This window comes from Lytechinus variegatus, chromosome 3, assembly GCF_018143015.1.
Source record: "Lytechinus variegatus isolate NC3 chromosome 3, Lvar_3.0, whole genome shotgun sequence".
In the NCBI taxonomy this organism is placed as follows: Eukaryota; Metazoa; Echinodermata; class Echinoidea; order Temnopleuroida; family Toxopneustidae; genus Lytechinus; species Lytechinus variegatus.
In genome coordinates, this window is record NC_054742.1 from 51,287,752 (window position 1) to 51,307,119 (window position 19,368).

A 19,368-nucleotide genomic window follows, 5' to 3' on the forward strand; every position below is an offset into this window, starting at 1 on the left:
GAAAAAAATAATGCAATGTTCATATACTGAAAAGGCACTGGCCAAACCATCTCCACATTCAGAACAGATTTTTTAAGAATGAGCGTAACTTTCATTAGCCAGATTATCATTCTTACTATAACAACTTAACTAATTGGATCATTGTGATCAATTTGTTATAATTTCATGCATTTAAAAACCAAAAGGACATTAATTATTTGCATCCCATGAAAGAGATATGAATTTAATGGAATCTAGTGGGATAAAGAACCATAGATACCTTAGAATATAAAATACATGTATCGCTATATTCCTGACTGCTCTATTCAGTTACTACATCAAAGACAGCAACAAGAACATGTAAAAGCCATTACAAAGTACCAAACATACATGTACACATATATATAGATATTTAGATGATATATATATATTCTTGTTGATTACTAGACAATACATGTACGCAGCCCAATTAAATTGTCAAAAAGTTTGATCTATCCAGAGTTGCATTATTATTCATCAAGCAATAAAAAAGATAGAATTGTACTTCATAGGTACAGTATAGTTTGCAATAATAAATAAGATATGCCAAACTACATATATAACTCTGTCCCTTGGCAAAAATGATATATGCACCATATCTGCTTATACAAAATTATATTCTTTGCTGATATAAATAAAATATATATGTGATTGTTGGTATGCGAGTACAGGTGTCTGTATACGTACAAAATGTGCAAGTAGATTATGTTACAAGATATACATTGATAGAATTTAGTTTGACATTACATCCTGTACATTAAAAGCGTAGAGCACAGTGTCTTACAAACAATGCTACGATGTAACTTTCAAGATTGGTATACACAAGAGGAATAGGACAGACAAGTTCATGACAAACAGTTATGATTAAAAAGGATTGTCAAGAAATATCCAATACTTGGCCAACTTCATCAAGTCTACTTGGACTGATCAAGTTTTTGTTAAAGGAGCCTTAAAGGGTGAGATGGACAGTAGGGGCACATTTATGAAATATACCACAAGGTCAATGATTGCAGTATCGTTAAGGACAAAATGAATGTATTATTTCTTGTATTTATCACCAAGCAAATAGATTATTCCATTTGATTTCATATCCAATCTACGGGATAGTTTGAACCTGCATCACTTAGGGCACCCGGTGGTCTAGAGGTTATGACGCTGGTCTAGTAATCCAGAGGTTGTGGGTTCATTCCTGCCCAGTCTACCTGTGATTTTTTTTCTTTTTACAGCAGCCAACTATACTTTACACAGCAGCAGTGTGTGTTACCCTTGTGGTATCGTTGGAGAATATCTTATTTCTTGTCTTTCTCACCCAACAAATTATATATTCCATTTGACAATGCTTTTGTTGGGAAGTTCATATTTTGCTATATCATATATTAATGGTGCAACATTTGTGCCCCTCTGATAAGCCCACATAAATCCTAATCCTAATCAGGTAAAAGGCCAATTGTTACAAGCCTCTCATTTAGATTCAACAGTCAACCCTTTTCAGGCCTCCTTTGCACAGAAAGCTGACAAAATGTGAACGTACATCGCCTGCCATTAATACAAGCATATGTCTCATGTCCTTGAAAAGCAAAGTTCTGTCAATACTGGTTATTTCTCATTGGAACTGCATAATCTAGATGGCAAGACACTAATCCTAATTTACCCCTTTCATTGATTATACAAAGTTTTTAAAAACACAGATTTATTATGTATGATTAAATTTGGTAATGAATGATTAAACAATATACTGTCCAACAAAATCATTGTCTACCCCACAAAAACCTTCACCAGACCATCGACCCTATTAGAGGAAGAGAAAAAATTATCAACAGCTGTTTATTTTAATCCTGTGTTATGTTACAAATGTCTTGTTTTCTTTGTATGATACATAGTAGGAGGCTAAACATATTATCTTGAAGCCAAGTGGCAGATTTATCATGAAGTATGAAATTATCTGTCTTTGAAAAGCACTAATTTAATACTGCTGCTATTGCTCTTGCAATAATAGATTTTCTTATCCAAAAGCAGCACTACAGCAAGGTAATTCTCTTGCGATTGCTAATACTATTCGAGTCCCATTTTCCTATAAAAATAACAACTTTTCTAAATGCCCTGTAACCTTCTGACTCTTATTTCTAAGGCTTATGTCAACACCAAGTCTCCAGACAAATGTCATATTCAAAAAGCCAAGTTAAATGATCATATTCCAAAAAAATGCAACTATATATATGTTGATATTCAATGCAAAAGATCAAGGTCAATATGCCTTTTGACCTACTTAAAAATATTTAACTTAGGAATGCTGGCATGTTGGTCAGTTGTCAAGGTAACCACTTCACAAAAATGTCACCCTTAAGAGTTGCCCATGGTTGAAAATGCATTAAATCAAAGAATAGCACAATAAAGAATGGTCACTAAATTAATGGATTTTTGAAGAGTGTGAGGTAATAGATGACAGCACAACATACTATTACTGTTAATTTGAATTTAGTCATATATTAATAAAGATACACAAGCTCTGCTTACTGAAAATAGTAGCAACCCCTTTTTTATGAAAAAACACTGCAACATACTGAGAGCACATATCTTTACTGGTTATATCCAAAGAAATCATTCATACCCAGTACAGTGTAGGAGAATAGCATAAAAAAGTTTGAGCAAAGTTTGCCCTCTTTGATATCTCCCTCATACTTGTAAAACATGTGAATAACAGTGCTTTAATTTGAAAAGCAAAGCAAAGCCTTGTAAGTTTTGATAAAGTTGAATGATTCATGCATTTGCATGGGTAATACTTAAACACCCTCTGCCAAAATAAGCAAAAAGCTTCACATCTCCATGTTTATGAAAACATTAGTTTTTCATCATGTCTGCACTAATCTGGTATGCTTTATGTTTAGTTGGCACACATTAGCAGCATTGCATGTTCTACTATCTAAGTAAGGCACAGTAAAGGCCATGCACTTTACATGCATTATGCCACAACGGGTAAACAAATCTCTCACATTTGAAGCAAGCACTGGATAAAGATATTGAACTAGCTCAGATGGACATATTAATACAATACTGTCTTGATTCATTTACAGACACTGAATGCAATGTAGCTCTCAAACAATGGGAGGAATGTTTCTTTAATCCTACATGTCATATATCTGCTAATCACTGTGTAAAATGTATTTTTTTCTCAACTAAAGTGAGAGAGGTTGGAGATATAATTAACAATTCATAGATTAGAGTCTTCAGAGTAAGGCTTATGTTCACATCTCACTTATCAACTACAAGGTTTTTGATAGCCGACAGGAAGTCAAATAAAGAGTGGTTCCTTTAGATCGGATGTTTTGAATTGTTGTTGTTAACCATTCTTGTTTTAAGGATTGGTGACCAATACAGTAATTTCCTATTTCAAACATGTTAGATGTAAATATAGGCCTACACCATTCCTTCCAAACAACATCGTATGTTTGAAAGGACAACTGTCTTATTTTGGGTGGTCAATGTTCACACAAAAATATCACTATTTGGGAGTCATTTTCGGTTAAATACTACATTAATTTCTGAAAAGAGTTGGATATGTCAAAGTATATTCCTACATCACTTTCTCATACTTAAGAATATTTGTATTCAGAAGACATTCATCCACTTTGACCACTGCCCTCTTACTCTATCAATTTTTTTTTTCAATTATACAAATAAATACCAAGGATAAAACCAGTAAAAAAAATATCTAAAATGTAGAAAAGAATGGAAGGAACATTAGTAATTTACATAGGGACGATTCAGAAAGGAGCATTTAACATTGACTGCTCAAGCTGTGCAAAATTGAATTCTTAAAAAAAAAGTCTAATAAAACATCATCATCCCTTGGACTTCATGTTGATAAAGGTATAAACGAGAATATAATCTTTCATGTCCAAATATATGTACGTTTATCATTTCATACACACTTCTACTGAATTGGTAAAAGGTTTCATGAAGTTGATATAGAACTTATGTACATGTATTCTGTGGAATGAAAATCTGAAGATTTTCTTTTTAATTCTTGTCATCACTTCCACCATTTGATTGATTTTAATGAAATGTCAGACCACAATGACATGGAGACCTTTTGATACAAAAAGCGGAAATAAACCGTTTTCTAGGAATCCTCTCCAGTACTTAATAAAGGAATGGTACGTCTGTTCTTCTTCCCGAATCTTGAAAATGAGCTCAACAATAGACAGGACATGTTTCCTTCCACACTTTTGAAATGACATCATGGAAGTAAGGTATCTTCTATTTCAGTCAATGTGACCAATACTACATTTTCTTCACTGCATAATACACATACCAGTACTGTGGTGGAAGATTCCCTAATTCTGTTGTGTTTTTCTATTATATAAGGAGTTACTTCATTGTTTGTAAGTAATCAACCAATGCAAACCTCCTTTTTTTTGCTCATTATCAATTATATAATCAAATGATCTTCCTATGCTTTTTGGTAATTTTCAAAGGGTTTTGACTACTTAATCAAGCCTACCTCTGTTGCAATTATCTCAGAGGAATCTTTTTTAAAATTCCTTCATGGAAAAAACAGTTTCTAATTGATTCTCGTGGAAATGGCAAGTTTCTGGCATTGGATGATCATGGTATCAAGAACAAGGGTCATCACCACCACACACTTTTATGTACATACATTAGATTCTGATTGGACATGTTTTACTGTAGGTTAATACTTATAGAATCCTAAGAATGCTTTCTCTTCAACGTGTGCTCCATGAATTGAAATTCCTACAAAATGGCTTATTATATAAACAGTATGGATGGAAGTCTGATCTTGGATGAGTGAAATGAGATCTTGGTCTAAATCCTGCTCTCCATCCTATCATTTCATGACTGTTGTTGCCCACTAGCTGTGAAGATCTCTACCTCAGTCTCGCTGCTGTTGGATCGAATCCTCTGCCTTGCTGCCTGCTTCTTGGCTGCAATCAGTCGTTTCCGAGCCTCCTCCCTTGCTGCCCTCAACTTGGCTGCCCGGCTCTCCTTTTCATCCTTCTTATTAGAGTCTTTCGCACCTTGTACGGCCTTGTCATCCTTGTCCCGGCTCACCTGACGACCGTAGCCTCGCTTAGCTGGGGTCTTTCGAGGAGTTGGCTGCAAGGATAACAAGCGGTTAAATTAGATTATCATAAAGCTTTTAAAATTAGGAACATTGAAATGAGGCAAGCAAAGCTACTTAAAAAATTTAGTCAGGTAGTGAAATAATTGACAGACAGACTGAGAGAGAACAAAATGGTCTCAAAAACACCCTGACATGTCTTCCAACTTGCATAACCCATTTCTCTAAAGAAATTAATTTTTAAGTCTATGAAACATCACCATGATGATGAAATACACTATTAGATTTTAAAGCTAAATGATAGTAGTTGCAGTAAAACACTAATTTCGTGAGAAAGTCTGTAAAACCAAGGTTAAGTATGACTATGTCATCGTGGATCTAGATCTGGTACAGTTACATAAACTGAATTTGTGAAATCATAAAATCTAAGCTGAAATACGATCACACTGAAGATCGCCAACACAGATAGGCACACGTGGGACAGTGTATTATTATTGCTGGAATAAAGACCCGACGGAAGTGACCGAATCCGCGCTTATTTCTAAGCAATTACGCAATTTCTTCCAGAATCCTTTGGTACATATTTTTTTATTCATACAAACAGACACTTGGGTGGTCATTATATTAGATTCTGTAAAAAGTCATTTTGAGATCGTTACCAGAACTGGAATTTATCTTTAAAATTATATCTGAAAGTTGATGTACGGCAAAAATTGCTTGCACTGTGCACCAAAAATACAATATCAAAGCGATTGTGATATTAATGTGAAAACATAAATTCCCCATTGATATTATTACATCATTTAAAAAAAAATGATTAAGTATTATTATCAAATTACACAAGGTTCATTTACATTTTAAAATGTCAGGGATTAAAATTTACAACCATATGTCCAGTAGAATAAAAATCACATTGAATATGTTTTGTCTTGATATAAAAATGACAATAAACACTGAGCTGAATAAGGGTGAGGTATTTGTATCAGTTGACCCTTTCCATTCTATGAAACCTGATCCTGAGATTCAAATCAAACAAAAAATATAATAACTATCAATCACACTAAACAGGAACTAAATCAAGAATCATTTAGGAGACTAGAGAAACTGATGCAGCCAATCTAACAGCACAATCAAAGGAATGTTATGATGACAATCTATTTCCAAGAGCAAAAAACACAACCTAATCGACAATAACATAAATTCTAAATTGCCCCATGTGTCTTGCCAGGCAAGATATTCCAATTACTGAGCAATGACTGTACTTGCATTGCTATTACAGTCATCAGTGAGGATAGAGAGCACGGAGGAACAAATCTGACATTCCTCGTTAAGATGCTCATCTATCGCCATTTGTTCCTCCTCCCTGCTCCTACTAGTGCACACATGCCAACCCGGCGCATCCACAAATAGCAGAATAATGAAGGCAATTTCGTTAGAATGAACTTAGCGTAAACTCCCAACGCGGGGTATAAGGAAGTCATGAAATGATCAAGTGGTAATAAAGTTGTTACAACAACGTGAAGTTAGAGGGAAATAGAGAAGGTCAAAAAGGGGCCAGGAATCTTGAAGTGTTGCATCTCTCTCACTTGATTTTTTCCCGTCCCTGATTGATTAGCATAATACTGAAGGACAGAGAAAATGCACAAGATTTCATCAAAGGACCGTGGATATTTTCCAGGTTGGCCCCATTTGGATCAGAAATAATAAATGAAGGAGGGCAGGCTGTAGAAAGGTCAAGTCGCATTCATTGCAAGAAATGATACTACAAGGGTTTGAAACATTCACTGAATTAATGTTTTTTGGGAGGGGCATGAGTTAATATTTAGATGACTATCAACTGCATACAACTTAAAGGGCAGTGTAAAACTTGCATCAGTGAAGGAAGGAGGCAGTATGAAATTGTCATACAGTCAGTGGCATGATACTAGTAGCAAAATTAATGTAATATCATCGAATAGATTTATGTAATGTAGACCTAGAAGTATATATCTTTCAAAAAAAAAATTTTTCAGATCAATCTTATCTTCAAGATGTTTCAAAATTCACTAGTCCTATATATTAAAATACAAAGAAGTGTCGAAGATCATAAGTTTCTTGAGGCAAACAAATGATATCAGTATCGAGCCTAGTATATACACAACGTGTAACATTAGCTAAGAAAATGCATTAGCATGTTTAGCATGTGGGCTGTCCTCCGAGAAGCATACTGAAGATAGTACCTGCACATCTACTGTAGATGTAAAAAGAAAAAGAAAGGTATACACAAGCTGCAGACATATTACAATCAATATCTCCAAGGGGCCCCTTCACTCCCCCATCTCTAGCTAGACACACAATAAAATCTGTGGAGTGAAGCGACAAACACCGGTTTGGTTGGATGCCCAACATCTAAAGCAGCGAAGGATGAAATGATTCATCACAAATGTCAAGCGTAGCTAAACATGAACTCTAAGATGCATACATGTGCAGTGACAGGCAAGTCATTCATTTCCATTGAAGATGGAGATGCAGATAGGAACATGATCTTAGAGAAACATGTACATGGAGATCCATGTCTTATGGACGGCACAGCAATAGGCATATCAATTGAAGTTATAATGTTTACAGACACATATATCCATGTTTGTTATGAAATTCCTATCATACAATGGACACAGATCATGGGTGGTATTTCAATTAGTAATATTCAAGACCACACTTTGAACATGATGCAATCATCAAGCTCTGTATCTACTAGTAGCACTTATATTGAAGAACATATTGTTTTATCATTATGGCATGTACTGTACATATGTACAAATATGTTGAAAGGATCGATACTTGGATTTTACAAGATTCAAGTTGTACAATGGAGTTCTTGTACTCCAATGTAATAAAGTTTACAAAACTTATAATGGCCTAATAAAATTAACCTAAAGAAACAGCCGATTAGTGAGCTTAAATATTTCTACAAGAGCCTTGAAAGTGAAACTGTCTTTTGATTTTAAGAGTTGGCCTACATGTACTTACTTTTTTCTATTATGATATTTGATATTCCAACTAAAAAAGCAGTTACCATGAATATGACGATAACATGGAGTGCTATATAAAAGAGTACTATAGAAACACACTACAGAAGTACCGATACACTGTTATACCAGCTGAGCATAGCATCAATTTCTTTGTTTTGTTTCTTTCATTGCATCATTAAATGTGACCCCCTTCTTTGAACCAACTCCTCCTTTCTTACCCCCTTAACCTCCTGCATATATGGGATATCCCCCATGTCATAATGCAGAGAAACGAAATTCACCATTCCAGGACATCCTCGGAATGTCAAAAATGCGTCATCCACAATTGATGCTCACATGATTCTAGCAAACTTAATTTTCTTACTGCATAAGCAGCAGCGGGGGACAAGTAGCTTCTTGAATATACGACACAGGGCAATACATGTATCTTGAGCCTATTTGCATGTTTAGGACAGTTTACCATGCGAGTTGATGAATGAATCCAGTTATCATGGATTTTAATGGAATCTCTTGCTCTCTACCTTAAAAATTATTTGAATTAGGCTATTCATTGGCTGTCCTATCATGGCACTAATGCTCACACATGGACAGAATAGAGAGATGGATGAATACTTGGTTGCAAAATGCATAAAGATTTTGAAATGTTCTAAAAACTTTCTGTATTACTTGGGGCAATGACAATTTTGTGGCTACTGAGGAGGGAGGGGGGGGGGGAATTCACAAAAAAATATGAACAAGTAAGCGCATGGATAAAGAGTTTTTAAATAATCCTTTAAAAAAGGGGACATCCTCCCCCCCCCAAATCCGTGTTGTATATATTGAGCCCTTCTTTTTTTACTATCATTTGCTAGAAACACTTCACAGCTTGGGTGGATATCACTTCATCACTTTGATAATAACATGCTCAGGCAAGCTAATCTTAGGCTGCATGTACTTTATGATTGCTCAGGGCCAGGCAAAATCATGCTTCGACTCCACGCCCAGACTATAGTAAATGTAACTGCAGACCTATAATGATTTCAATGAGAGCATCCTTTCAGACGTGTCACAATGAATTAAATCCAATACCTAACATGTGACTAGAAGTAATTTCAAACGTATGATCTCACATGTATTCAAAACAATCAGCTGACCAGATATCATCCACTATTTTTGTCAAGAAGAGACAGTCTAATTTGAGTGAGCATGATCCTATTTTGCATATCATATGTGACTCCTGCAACATTGTTCTTTCATGTGACAAACAAGTAGGCCTACATGTACTTTAAATTTATCAAAATATACTTGTTCATGGAATATTCTTTTTAGATACAGTAATAGCAAAGCAAGATAAAAACCCATGTCTAAGGCCCTATTAAACACAAACAAAACAAACTAATTGTTAATTTAATTGCTTTATCCTAAAACCCATCTATAGTTTACTGAAGATCCTACCAGACTTTGTCTACAACTCGTTCAGTCTGCATCATGATAGAATTATATTATCACTTCAATACAGAGAAGAAACTAAAGCAATTGATTTTTAATAACAGCTTCTGGCAATGTGGAATGAACCTTCACGCATCGGGGACAATGTCTATTAAAGCACACATTATTGATTTTCTCATGTTTTCATAGTAATCTATCCTCTTGTTTACATGTTCAATATATATTGCACCTCATCTTTATGATTATACATGTACAAGGCTGCAGCAATAGTACATGCATCTTGTTAGATAGATCAGGCTTTAGCGATCTCTTTATGCAAAAAGTTGGCAAAACTTGTTGTCAAAAGCTTTTAACCATGAGACACAATTAAAATCAAATACTCTGTAAAAAGGATTTTGCAGAATATAAAACAAGAAGTATGATTATCTATTAAAGGGGTACAACACTCTGATAAAGACTATTTTACAATCAAGGCCTATAGTATATGTTCTGATGGCAAATGATGTGGCAGTGCAGTTTCACCTCAACACAGATCATATCAGGGCTCCATAATGATTTGGTTAGCAATATTTTAGTAGTAAATGCCAAATAAGATCATTTTGCATGCACATTTAATTCAAAACACTGACCAGGAAACAATCAGAAAACTTCTTTCATTAAATTGCAATCCATCAAAAACAAGGCCCTGCATACCTGGCAAACTGAATTCTTCAGTCTACATTTCACAAAGTTCAAGGGTATTAAAGGAGAGCTGTTATTGGGGTGCTATGAAAGTTATTTACTGTATTACAAACAGGACAGTTAGAAAAGTGTTCACAAATATTGTTCTGATTTGATAAACATTAAATATTCCTGAAAAAAAAAAATGGCTTCATGGTGATCTTGTGGACAATGGGTCACAATGGAAATGCACACATCATACATAGACATATGAATAAATTTCTGAATAGACTGCTTTGAGCTTGCATATTTTCACAGCCATATGCACACCTCATTCGCATACACCTGCTCTGCGAGCAATATACATTCTTTTCAATCGAAGTGTCATGGTAGTGTTTCATCATTACAATAGACCTGTGTAGCTGAGGTGATAGTTGGGTTGTTTTTGCTTGCACGACAGTGAGCATAATAAGTTCACTTTGAGTTCAACCCTTACGAGTAATAATAGAAAACAGAATCACATTTGGAATTGAACAGACCATTCCAATACTGACAATTGATGCAGAGATCTTTGTGAAAGATCTGGTGATGAATGATTCTATTCACTAGTTTACCAATTAACTTTCCATCTCAATTTTCATGAGAATCTCAATGATAAACTTTTGTTCACATAAAATCATGGCTGCCATGACTTACTACACATACGCAGAGAAGTTAAACAACAATGGATAGATCATAGAGCTATCTCTGTTAGCTCCATGGATAGATCATCCTACCAGCAAATCCTGTCCAGGTATTAAAACCAGCATCAAGGCTGTCACGGGATGAAAATAATAATTCCTCAATAAATTTGCTATTTAAAATAATAGAAGATTATCATTAGCACATGAAATCCTTCCTACCAGCAGAAGTAATCCAGGTATTGCACTTTAGGTGTGAGACAGATGAGAATTATAAACCCCAATGTCACCAGACAATTAACCTCTCCATCCAGCATGTTTAAGAGCAACACTGGTGATATTAAATCACATACTCTTCTATCTCTCCACCTTGGCTTCAAGGTTCCACCTTCAGGTTTTGATACCAGACAACCCAGACATCCCAACACATCCTTGTGAGCACTACAGTCACACCGTTGAACCCAACACTAGACCAACCAAACCTTTTACCTTATTTCCCATGACATTCCATCCGTTGGTTTAGAATAAGTTTCTTTGGTGTCACTTTACATACATCATGGATCCTCCTAGAACACTGTATTGCTCTAGCAAAAGTAATTTGGTTGATACTATGACTGATATTGTTGAAATTAATTTCATAAACAAATTAAAAATAATCAACTTTGGTAACCACAATGAATGCAGAGAGAGAAGGTCCTAAATCCTGTTTAACGCCATTTCAATTGATACCAGACCATAACCATGTAGAATTTATTGTGAATCTATGATTAGGGCCTATACAATGATAAGTGACCAATTACCATCACAGAATCATCAAAACAACATAATTCTTTAATAACAAATGTAATGTGCAAGACACTGACTACACGATGATCATCCAATATTCCATTAAAAAATGAACTCCATCTGAACAGGCTGTTGGTGGATGGTATTTGTACCTCCTCTGACCCAGATTTGACTGATACTTGACACTGGTTCACGGCTCATAAATTACCTGAATAAAGCAGACTTTCATCAAGAAAATGAGGTCAACTGCAACCAAACTGGTGTCCCCGCATTACCAGCATTACCCATGCATCACGCAAGGGGCAGAAGACCTGCTAGACATGACTACACTTCAATTCTATCATCCTGGTCTCTTTGAATATCCGCTATGTTTTCACTAGAAGATCCATTTAAAAAGAACTGACCACGACAGCGATAGGAACATCGAAGTTTGGCTTCAAACATTTTGCTTTGGCCTCTGGATGTCTATACAGTGAAAATCAGTAATTTATATGAATGTTCTTGGAATTTGGAAAATTATTGTATTGCTCAGCCACATCCACTGTGCAAGGTCCCATTGGTGAATATACAAGAGACTGGTTACTTTAATCCAAGATCATCTTCAATTATAAAAGTGAAAATAAAAATAAAAGTTGAACCAGAATAGATTCTAAATCATTCAAATACAAAATCACAATTATTTTACTGGTATTTACATTTATTTTTAGTTTCCCTTTAATTTGTCCACTTAAAAATGGGTGGAGTAGAAATGTACTTGAACATGTAGTTTCACTCCGACTTTCTATGAGATTGAACTACACAGCCAGCAAATGCACAGCAGTCAGAGCTATATGAAAAAACCACAGACCTTTACACATACTTTCTTTATCCAAGATCCTCACAAACTACATGTACATGTATATCAATGTGATACCTAACCTCAGTTCATGTGTACTTTATAATTTCTATGAAAATGAACAATGCGGACAGATAATGACTCTAATAGTACATTTAATCTATCATGATCTTATCTGACATCATCATGAAAGGGGAAAAAGGTTATCAATACAAAAAATCCATTTGAAAATAGTTTTCCAATCTTAAAATTTTCACAAAACAGCATAGTATCATAAGTTCAATCACATGCAGGTAATGTGTCTTCTGTTTTAAACAAAACATAACAAGACGGTGAGCACGAGGTCATGCCAAATTTAAGAATATTTCTACATTTTCTAGAATTATTTTTAGAGTTTTTTGGGTAACAAAATCTTGATAAATCCGGTTTATAAGTTTTATAACTGGAGGCGACAAAACCACTACATGTACAGTATAACCCTAAAAGCTGTTTAAACGTGCATCTCATCCAAAATATGAAGGTAGCAGAGACTAACGTGATGAATCAGATAATTAATGAATGAGGTAAGGTTTGTAATTTACGATGAGCTTGTAAAGTGACCTCTGGCAAGTAGCCTCACTTCACAGCAACGCAGGATTATTTTGTAAGCCAATTCTGCATTGGTTAGTTATATTATGGCTATAATATTAACTACCAATGTATCATTTAAAAAATAGCTTCAGGGTGCTTTAAGATTTTATAACTTGAAAATAATGAGTAAATGAAAATAATCCATGGCGAGTGAGACACCCCCAACATTCCTGGAAATCAGGCTAAATATTTTGGCATTGTAAATTGCAAACCCCTCTAATGCACTGCCAAGGCTAGTGGTTTGTCTAAATATACATTACTACATCACACACGCCCTACACTTGACACCCCAAAATATAAATTTTAACCAAGGATTGATACCTCGAAAGAGCTACATGTAACTGGCACCATTTTACAACATACTATCTGGTGCTGATTGGGATGCTTTTTTTCCATTTGGGCAAGCTAAATAGATCTCATTGGTTTGATACAAGAAGGTCCTTTGTTCTTATGATCAAAATGGGACAAAAGAGACCTTATTCTTGGGACATTTAGCACACACTTGGTGACTAAATGTATATCAATGCATTTCCTTAAGACTTTTGGTTAACTACTGGTAGATATACATGTAGGGATAAAAATGAGATAATTTCTGTAAAATTATCATATGATTCTAAAACAATGCTTGGTTTAGAAGGTCCAAGAAGGGTGGTAAATTACATATCTACAAAAATAAAAATAGTTCAACAAATTATGTTCAAAAGATTTCCAAAGATGTCCAACCATATAATTTTCTGAGGCTCTATGCAGCAAATATGTATTCACTTGTAATGATTCTTATCTCATCTCTTAATACAGTAGTTGATGCTTCACAACCACAGATTCACTTTTTTCAAAATTAATTCCATAAAATCCTTAGAAATGACCCCGCAGACACTTTTTTACAAGACTTGAGACCATTGGACAAAAACTTATCATTTCCACCTTAAATTTTATTAATTCATTAATCTAATTATTAATATGTGCTTGAGTGGTTCTTGGGGGCAACTTCTTGCACAGTGGCAAAGACACCCGAGTGCATTCAAAACTTAAATCTATTTTGAGGCTTTCTCCGATCCTCGTTCATCCTTCTCCAAATCCAGCAGGGGCAAGCTGGGATACATCAGTAGAAACCTGTTCAAATTATCACTTCCTGTTTTGCTCGTACATTGCAGCATGGATCATGATTTCCCCCACCTTGCTATTTATAGTCCAAGAGATAGTTAATAGTAATGTTAGCATGAATTCCGTATGTCTAAGTCTGCAAGAGTTAAATAGAATATCCTGTGATATTTGGCTGGATTGATATCAAATCAAGATCCATGTGTTTTAGCTGTGTCCTTTGGCACAAGGTAGCAGCCCTTGAATGCCACACATTTGAAGACAGATTTTAAAGCAATGAAAAATGTAGGTTTTCATGTATAGTAGAAACTTGGTAATGATTGATCCAGTATTGGGGAAAAGGGGGATTATAGATTACAAAATAGTCCTAGTAATAACATCTTACTTGAACAGGGTATCCTCTTCACTTAGAAATGTGCTCTACCAGCAAACATAATTATTACAGCCTTCCCCAATCTAAATGCTGAGCATCTAGCTAGAAGGCAGGTTTCCATTTTTTAAAAGCCTTTGATACGAATCTGCCGCCGGGGATCGAACCCGCGACCTCTCATTCTTTAGAGGGACACTTTTCCATTGAGCCTGCATGCCGGTAGCATACCATATGTCTTTACTCTTCTTGGTTCGAGTTTGTGGAATCACATCAAATAGAATGATTCAAGTACAGGCATTGGAACATGCTAAAATAAAAATAGAAAAAAAGCTCTTTGTCAGCAGAGTTTTGGAAATTAATTTTAACAACTCCTTTCTTTTTTAATTCTCCCTTATAAAAACTATGCTCTACAAATAATTTTCAATCTAATACATGTTTTCAAAGGGATTCTGAATGTAATATTTCTTTTGTTTTCTCTTGTTAGCTGAACTTACACTGTAAATGTGCATACGTTTAGTATGCCTGTGCTAGAGCATTAGTCAGATGCAAAATGCGTTGGACTACATATAGCTCTTTTATACAATATATTCACAGGATGACACCTCTTACAGGGCTATGGGGATACATTTATTAGCATACCACAAATGGTATTAGCCTACATATAACCGAAATCAGCATGACCGGGAGTCTAACGTTTCTCCCTCATAGTGGTCATTCACAGTTCAACAATAATTTGATTTGACAGTCCTGTGTACTGCATAGCACGTGGCTAACACTACTTCCTTTTCAATGGTATGGGACTGAAATAGTCTGGCTTGAGGTGTGGTTCAGACCACACCAGTGGATAGTTATCAAACACAGAATAGATTTTTTTTAACTCTGCATACTGATTCTAAAGAGAGAAATCTGTGATTACACACATTATAATGTAGTTTTCTATTATCCCAACAACAGGCCTGTGCCAGACTCTGATACAGTACACTAAACTTTAATTACTTTCAGACTGTACAATATTGTCATACAAATCTAGGCCTAATTTTCTCTCTATAAAAACCAATTCAATTGGAATAGAATATCCGTCCTGTTTTTTCCAAAAAACACCCCCCCCCCCAGGAAAAAAAAAGAAGAAAATAATAGTAATGTATTTGAAGGAAATATTTAAATATCAGCATGTCACTATCCGCTAATAGGTCTACATGAAAAGACTGGCTTATAATACCACAACACATCTTGTTCACAGATGTACATAGGCCTTAAAGGTAAATGTCAGTTTTGGTAGCAATCTCAAAATGACTTTTTACAGAATCTAATATAATGAGTGACCACCCAAGTGTCTGTTTATATGAATAAAAAATATGTGCCAAAGGATTCTGGAAGAAATTGACGATGGTGTATTAATACTTAACCTTGGTTTTACAGACTGTCTCATGAAATCAGTGTTTTACTGCAACTACTGTAATTTAGCTTTAATGAATACACTACTGTAGTCTGGCCTTGATATCAATACTCAGTTGATACACCACTGATACACAAAGTAAATTACCATACATGTAAGTTCAAGCACAATACCAAAACTCATTGCTGGTTTTGAAGACCTTGGCCTATATGTTCTACCTTTTTATGTCAAGCTCAATCACTCCTCCAGATGCAGAGCAAGGTATGACTACATCCATGGATTGTTGCATTTGCTCACATCAAATATACACACAGCCCATATTTCTGCAGTTATGAGTGTATGTGTGTGTGGTTATACTCATAAGGATAATGTACCATTTATTCAAAGCATAAACATTGTGTTGTCTGCATATCTTTTCCTGGTATTACATGTAACTGTCATTGCAGCATTTCCGATCTTGCTTCCGGAACCCATGCCAAGATGAAACTAAAGTAATAGATATATTTAGTTGCTTCCCGAACAGAGAAGGAAAACATATACAAGAAATGCCTGAATTTCAAACCTTGAAATGTTATGTGTACAGTTTTCCATTAAGTTCTGTCATTCTGTTTTCATAGTTTGCCTAATTGAAACACGAATTATAAAGAAAATGAAAATAACAAACCAAGGCAATTGAAATCAAACACAATACACAGGATAAGAAAAGAGATTACATTTTAAGGCCTATCTTTGTCATACAATCCATGAGTCAATCAGAATCCCTTCATTTAATCACGATTATCCTCCTTTCTTCACTGATCCAAAACTGGAAGGAAATTCACCTTAAATTGGGCCTTTTGGAATGCAGACTGATCAAATAACCGATGGAATTCCACAAAGTGAGTAAATCCCATCTTATATATTGGTTATGGACTGTTTAAGAGCCATTCAGGGTCGTTAGTGCAGAAAAGGTTATACAAGATCCACACCTCCACGTCACAAAAGGATTTGCTGGAACTTCAGTGGCATTTAAAAACCAAAACAACCAAGCTTTCCTCTGAAAACCAATATGTAAACTCATAGAAATATGTATGATTCTAAACGAAAATACTTGGCATAATATATTGGTGAATATTCAATCAGTCAGTGATCTGTCTTATTAAAAAAAAAGCTGGGATCCAAGCAAAGCAGTAAGGATGCAAGGAAGCATCAACCTGTTTAGTTTTTACTCTTTGCATCTACTGTAATAAAGATACCCCCCAGAAATGTTTATCTTTTTTTTTTTACTGTGATTAAAAAAACTTTTTAATGCCTTCTTTTGACATACTAAAATGATTTAGGCCTATAAATTCATGGCCTAAAGTGATTAAAAATATGTAGCACAACTCAGAAACTTCCTCTCACCTTTGTCACTTCCGGAGCGGTCACTTTCCAGTTGTTGTCTTTGAGAGTCTCGATGTCAATGAACTTGGAGTTGATGTCATCTACCTGTATCATCACCATGTCCCAGAAGCCTGCCAGGTCAGATGCCAATGTGCTCTTCACAGCCTCCTCAGACGGTGTCTGTTAACAACAAATAATAAAGAAAAATAAATGAAAATACTGCAATTGTCTATAAAATATAAATACTCTTCACTGATAACATATTCAAGTTATATCAACATACTAGATAATAGAGTACTGGTAATCTATATTTACAAACATGGATTCGCATTGCTAAGATTATCTATCATAATATACAAACTGAACATTTTAAAATTATACCTTGTACTTGAACTCGAATTAAATCAATATCTGGAGAACTATTATGCAATCATAAAGGGAAAAAATTGTGATAGTGCATTACACTGTAGTTCTTAACATAGACCTACAAAATACAATATTTTCTAAAGTATGTTTTCTTTTTAATAATTATAAGATTTCATAAATCTTGTTTAATGTTAGTTAAGACTATTCCACTCAAAGCCTTTACGCAATTTTATATTCCAAGTATGAAAGTATATAAAGAAAGTATCGAAGCTTGATGTATTACTGGGTTGCCAAATCAATGCTGATATCATTTGAAATGCAAACTGATACTGCAAACTCTTTTGTTGCTTGCGATAATGTTTCCTTTCTAAGGAACCTCTTCCTGGATACACACAATCAGAATTCCGGATCGAAAAGAGATTCATGATAAACGGATGCAGCTTTCTCATGATAAAAATGATACCTTGGTAGATCAGACCAATTCATCATAGACTGTTATGACTGAGGATAATGCAGCTATATCGCTGATTTTATACATATCAGAGCTCATAAACCAATACTGTAAGTGAATAGGTTTTAATATAGCTTTCAGAAAAACAAATAATAATATCCATCAATAACACTCCATGATTAGAAGAAAAAAAAACTATTCTAAACAGAAAAAAGCTAGAGTTAATAATATTGTATCAAAAATATTTATCTTTTGAATAAAAAAAATTACATAGCTCTATATATGTACACAACTGAAAGTGGTAGGAAAGCTACTCACATCACATATGATAAATAAATAAATGAATAAATAAGTAAACGTACAATTTTTGCTATTCTTTCATACTGTTATATATTTCTCTCAAGCTTCTCTAAATCTAAACATAACAAAAGTTTAATATCAATCTGTTATCTTACAATGTTCTGTTCACAAAGCCCTCTGAATTGCTTGAACTTCTTGCTGGTTAAGAGATTGGCTTTACCAAGGAATGCTCGACATATTCCACCCGCTGTAAAAAAAAATAAACGATAGAAGAAAATATCTATATCATCATTTAAATCAGACATTCACAATTAAATCATTATTATGGTGTATCATTCAATTCTGTTATACAAAAGAGACATTTACATGTAGGCCTACATCTACAAGAATTTCTAATTTGAGTAAACTGTAACTATGGAATACTACATGTACAGAATGCAAGCATATTAAACCACCATACCTATGATGTGATGTTGTGATATTAATTAAAAAGGTTTGACATAAATATATAATATACTGTATGCTTGTAGTCTGTGCTTGGATGGACTTGTTTGAAATAATATTATGTGCCCTGCCCTGCATTCCTAATTTTGAGATTTGCTTGTATGTGGTATATTGTACATGTACATGTCCAGATGTACATGTACCTACTGTACATGTGGTACTGTAACTGTAAGCTATAATGTATTCGCTTTTGTAATGCACATTGATTGTGAGTCCTGTATGTGGGCCGACAGTAAAAGACAAATTAAATCATATCAAAGGACAACACACATGTAGGCTGGATATATATATATGCTTCATAAATTCAAAAGGGCACTGTCTTTAAATAAAGGTAAATAGGTGAGAGTAAAAAATATCAAGAGAGAATATTCAAGCAAAAATGCAGTGTCT

At 34.6% G+C, this 19,368-nt stretch overlaps 1 protein-coding gene across 5 annotated transcripts in view; it reads right to left on the reverse strand.

Annotated features, from left to right (window-relative positions):
- Positions 1-966: 966 nt before the first annotated feature.
- LOC121411297 (disks large-associated protein 4-like) overlaps positions 967-19,368 on the reverse strand; it is a 51,553-nt gene continuing 33,151 nt past the window's right edge. For all 5 annotated transcript variants that reach the window (XM_041603947.1, XM_041603946.1, XM_041603948.1 and 2 more), the window contains 3 exons: positions 18,630-18,721; positions 17,379-17,537; positions 967-5,133 (listed from right to left, as the gene is read on the reverse strand). In XM_041603947.1, the coding sequence (XP_041459881.1) occupies positions 4,870-5,133; positions 17,379-17,537; positions 18,630-18,721 (515 nt within the window). In that variant the 3' untranslated portion in view covers positions 967-4,869. The remainder of the gene's footprint in view (positions 5,134-17,378; positions 17,538-18,629; positions 18,722-19,368) is intronic.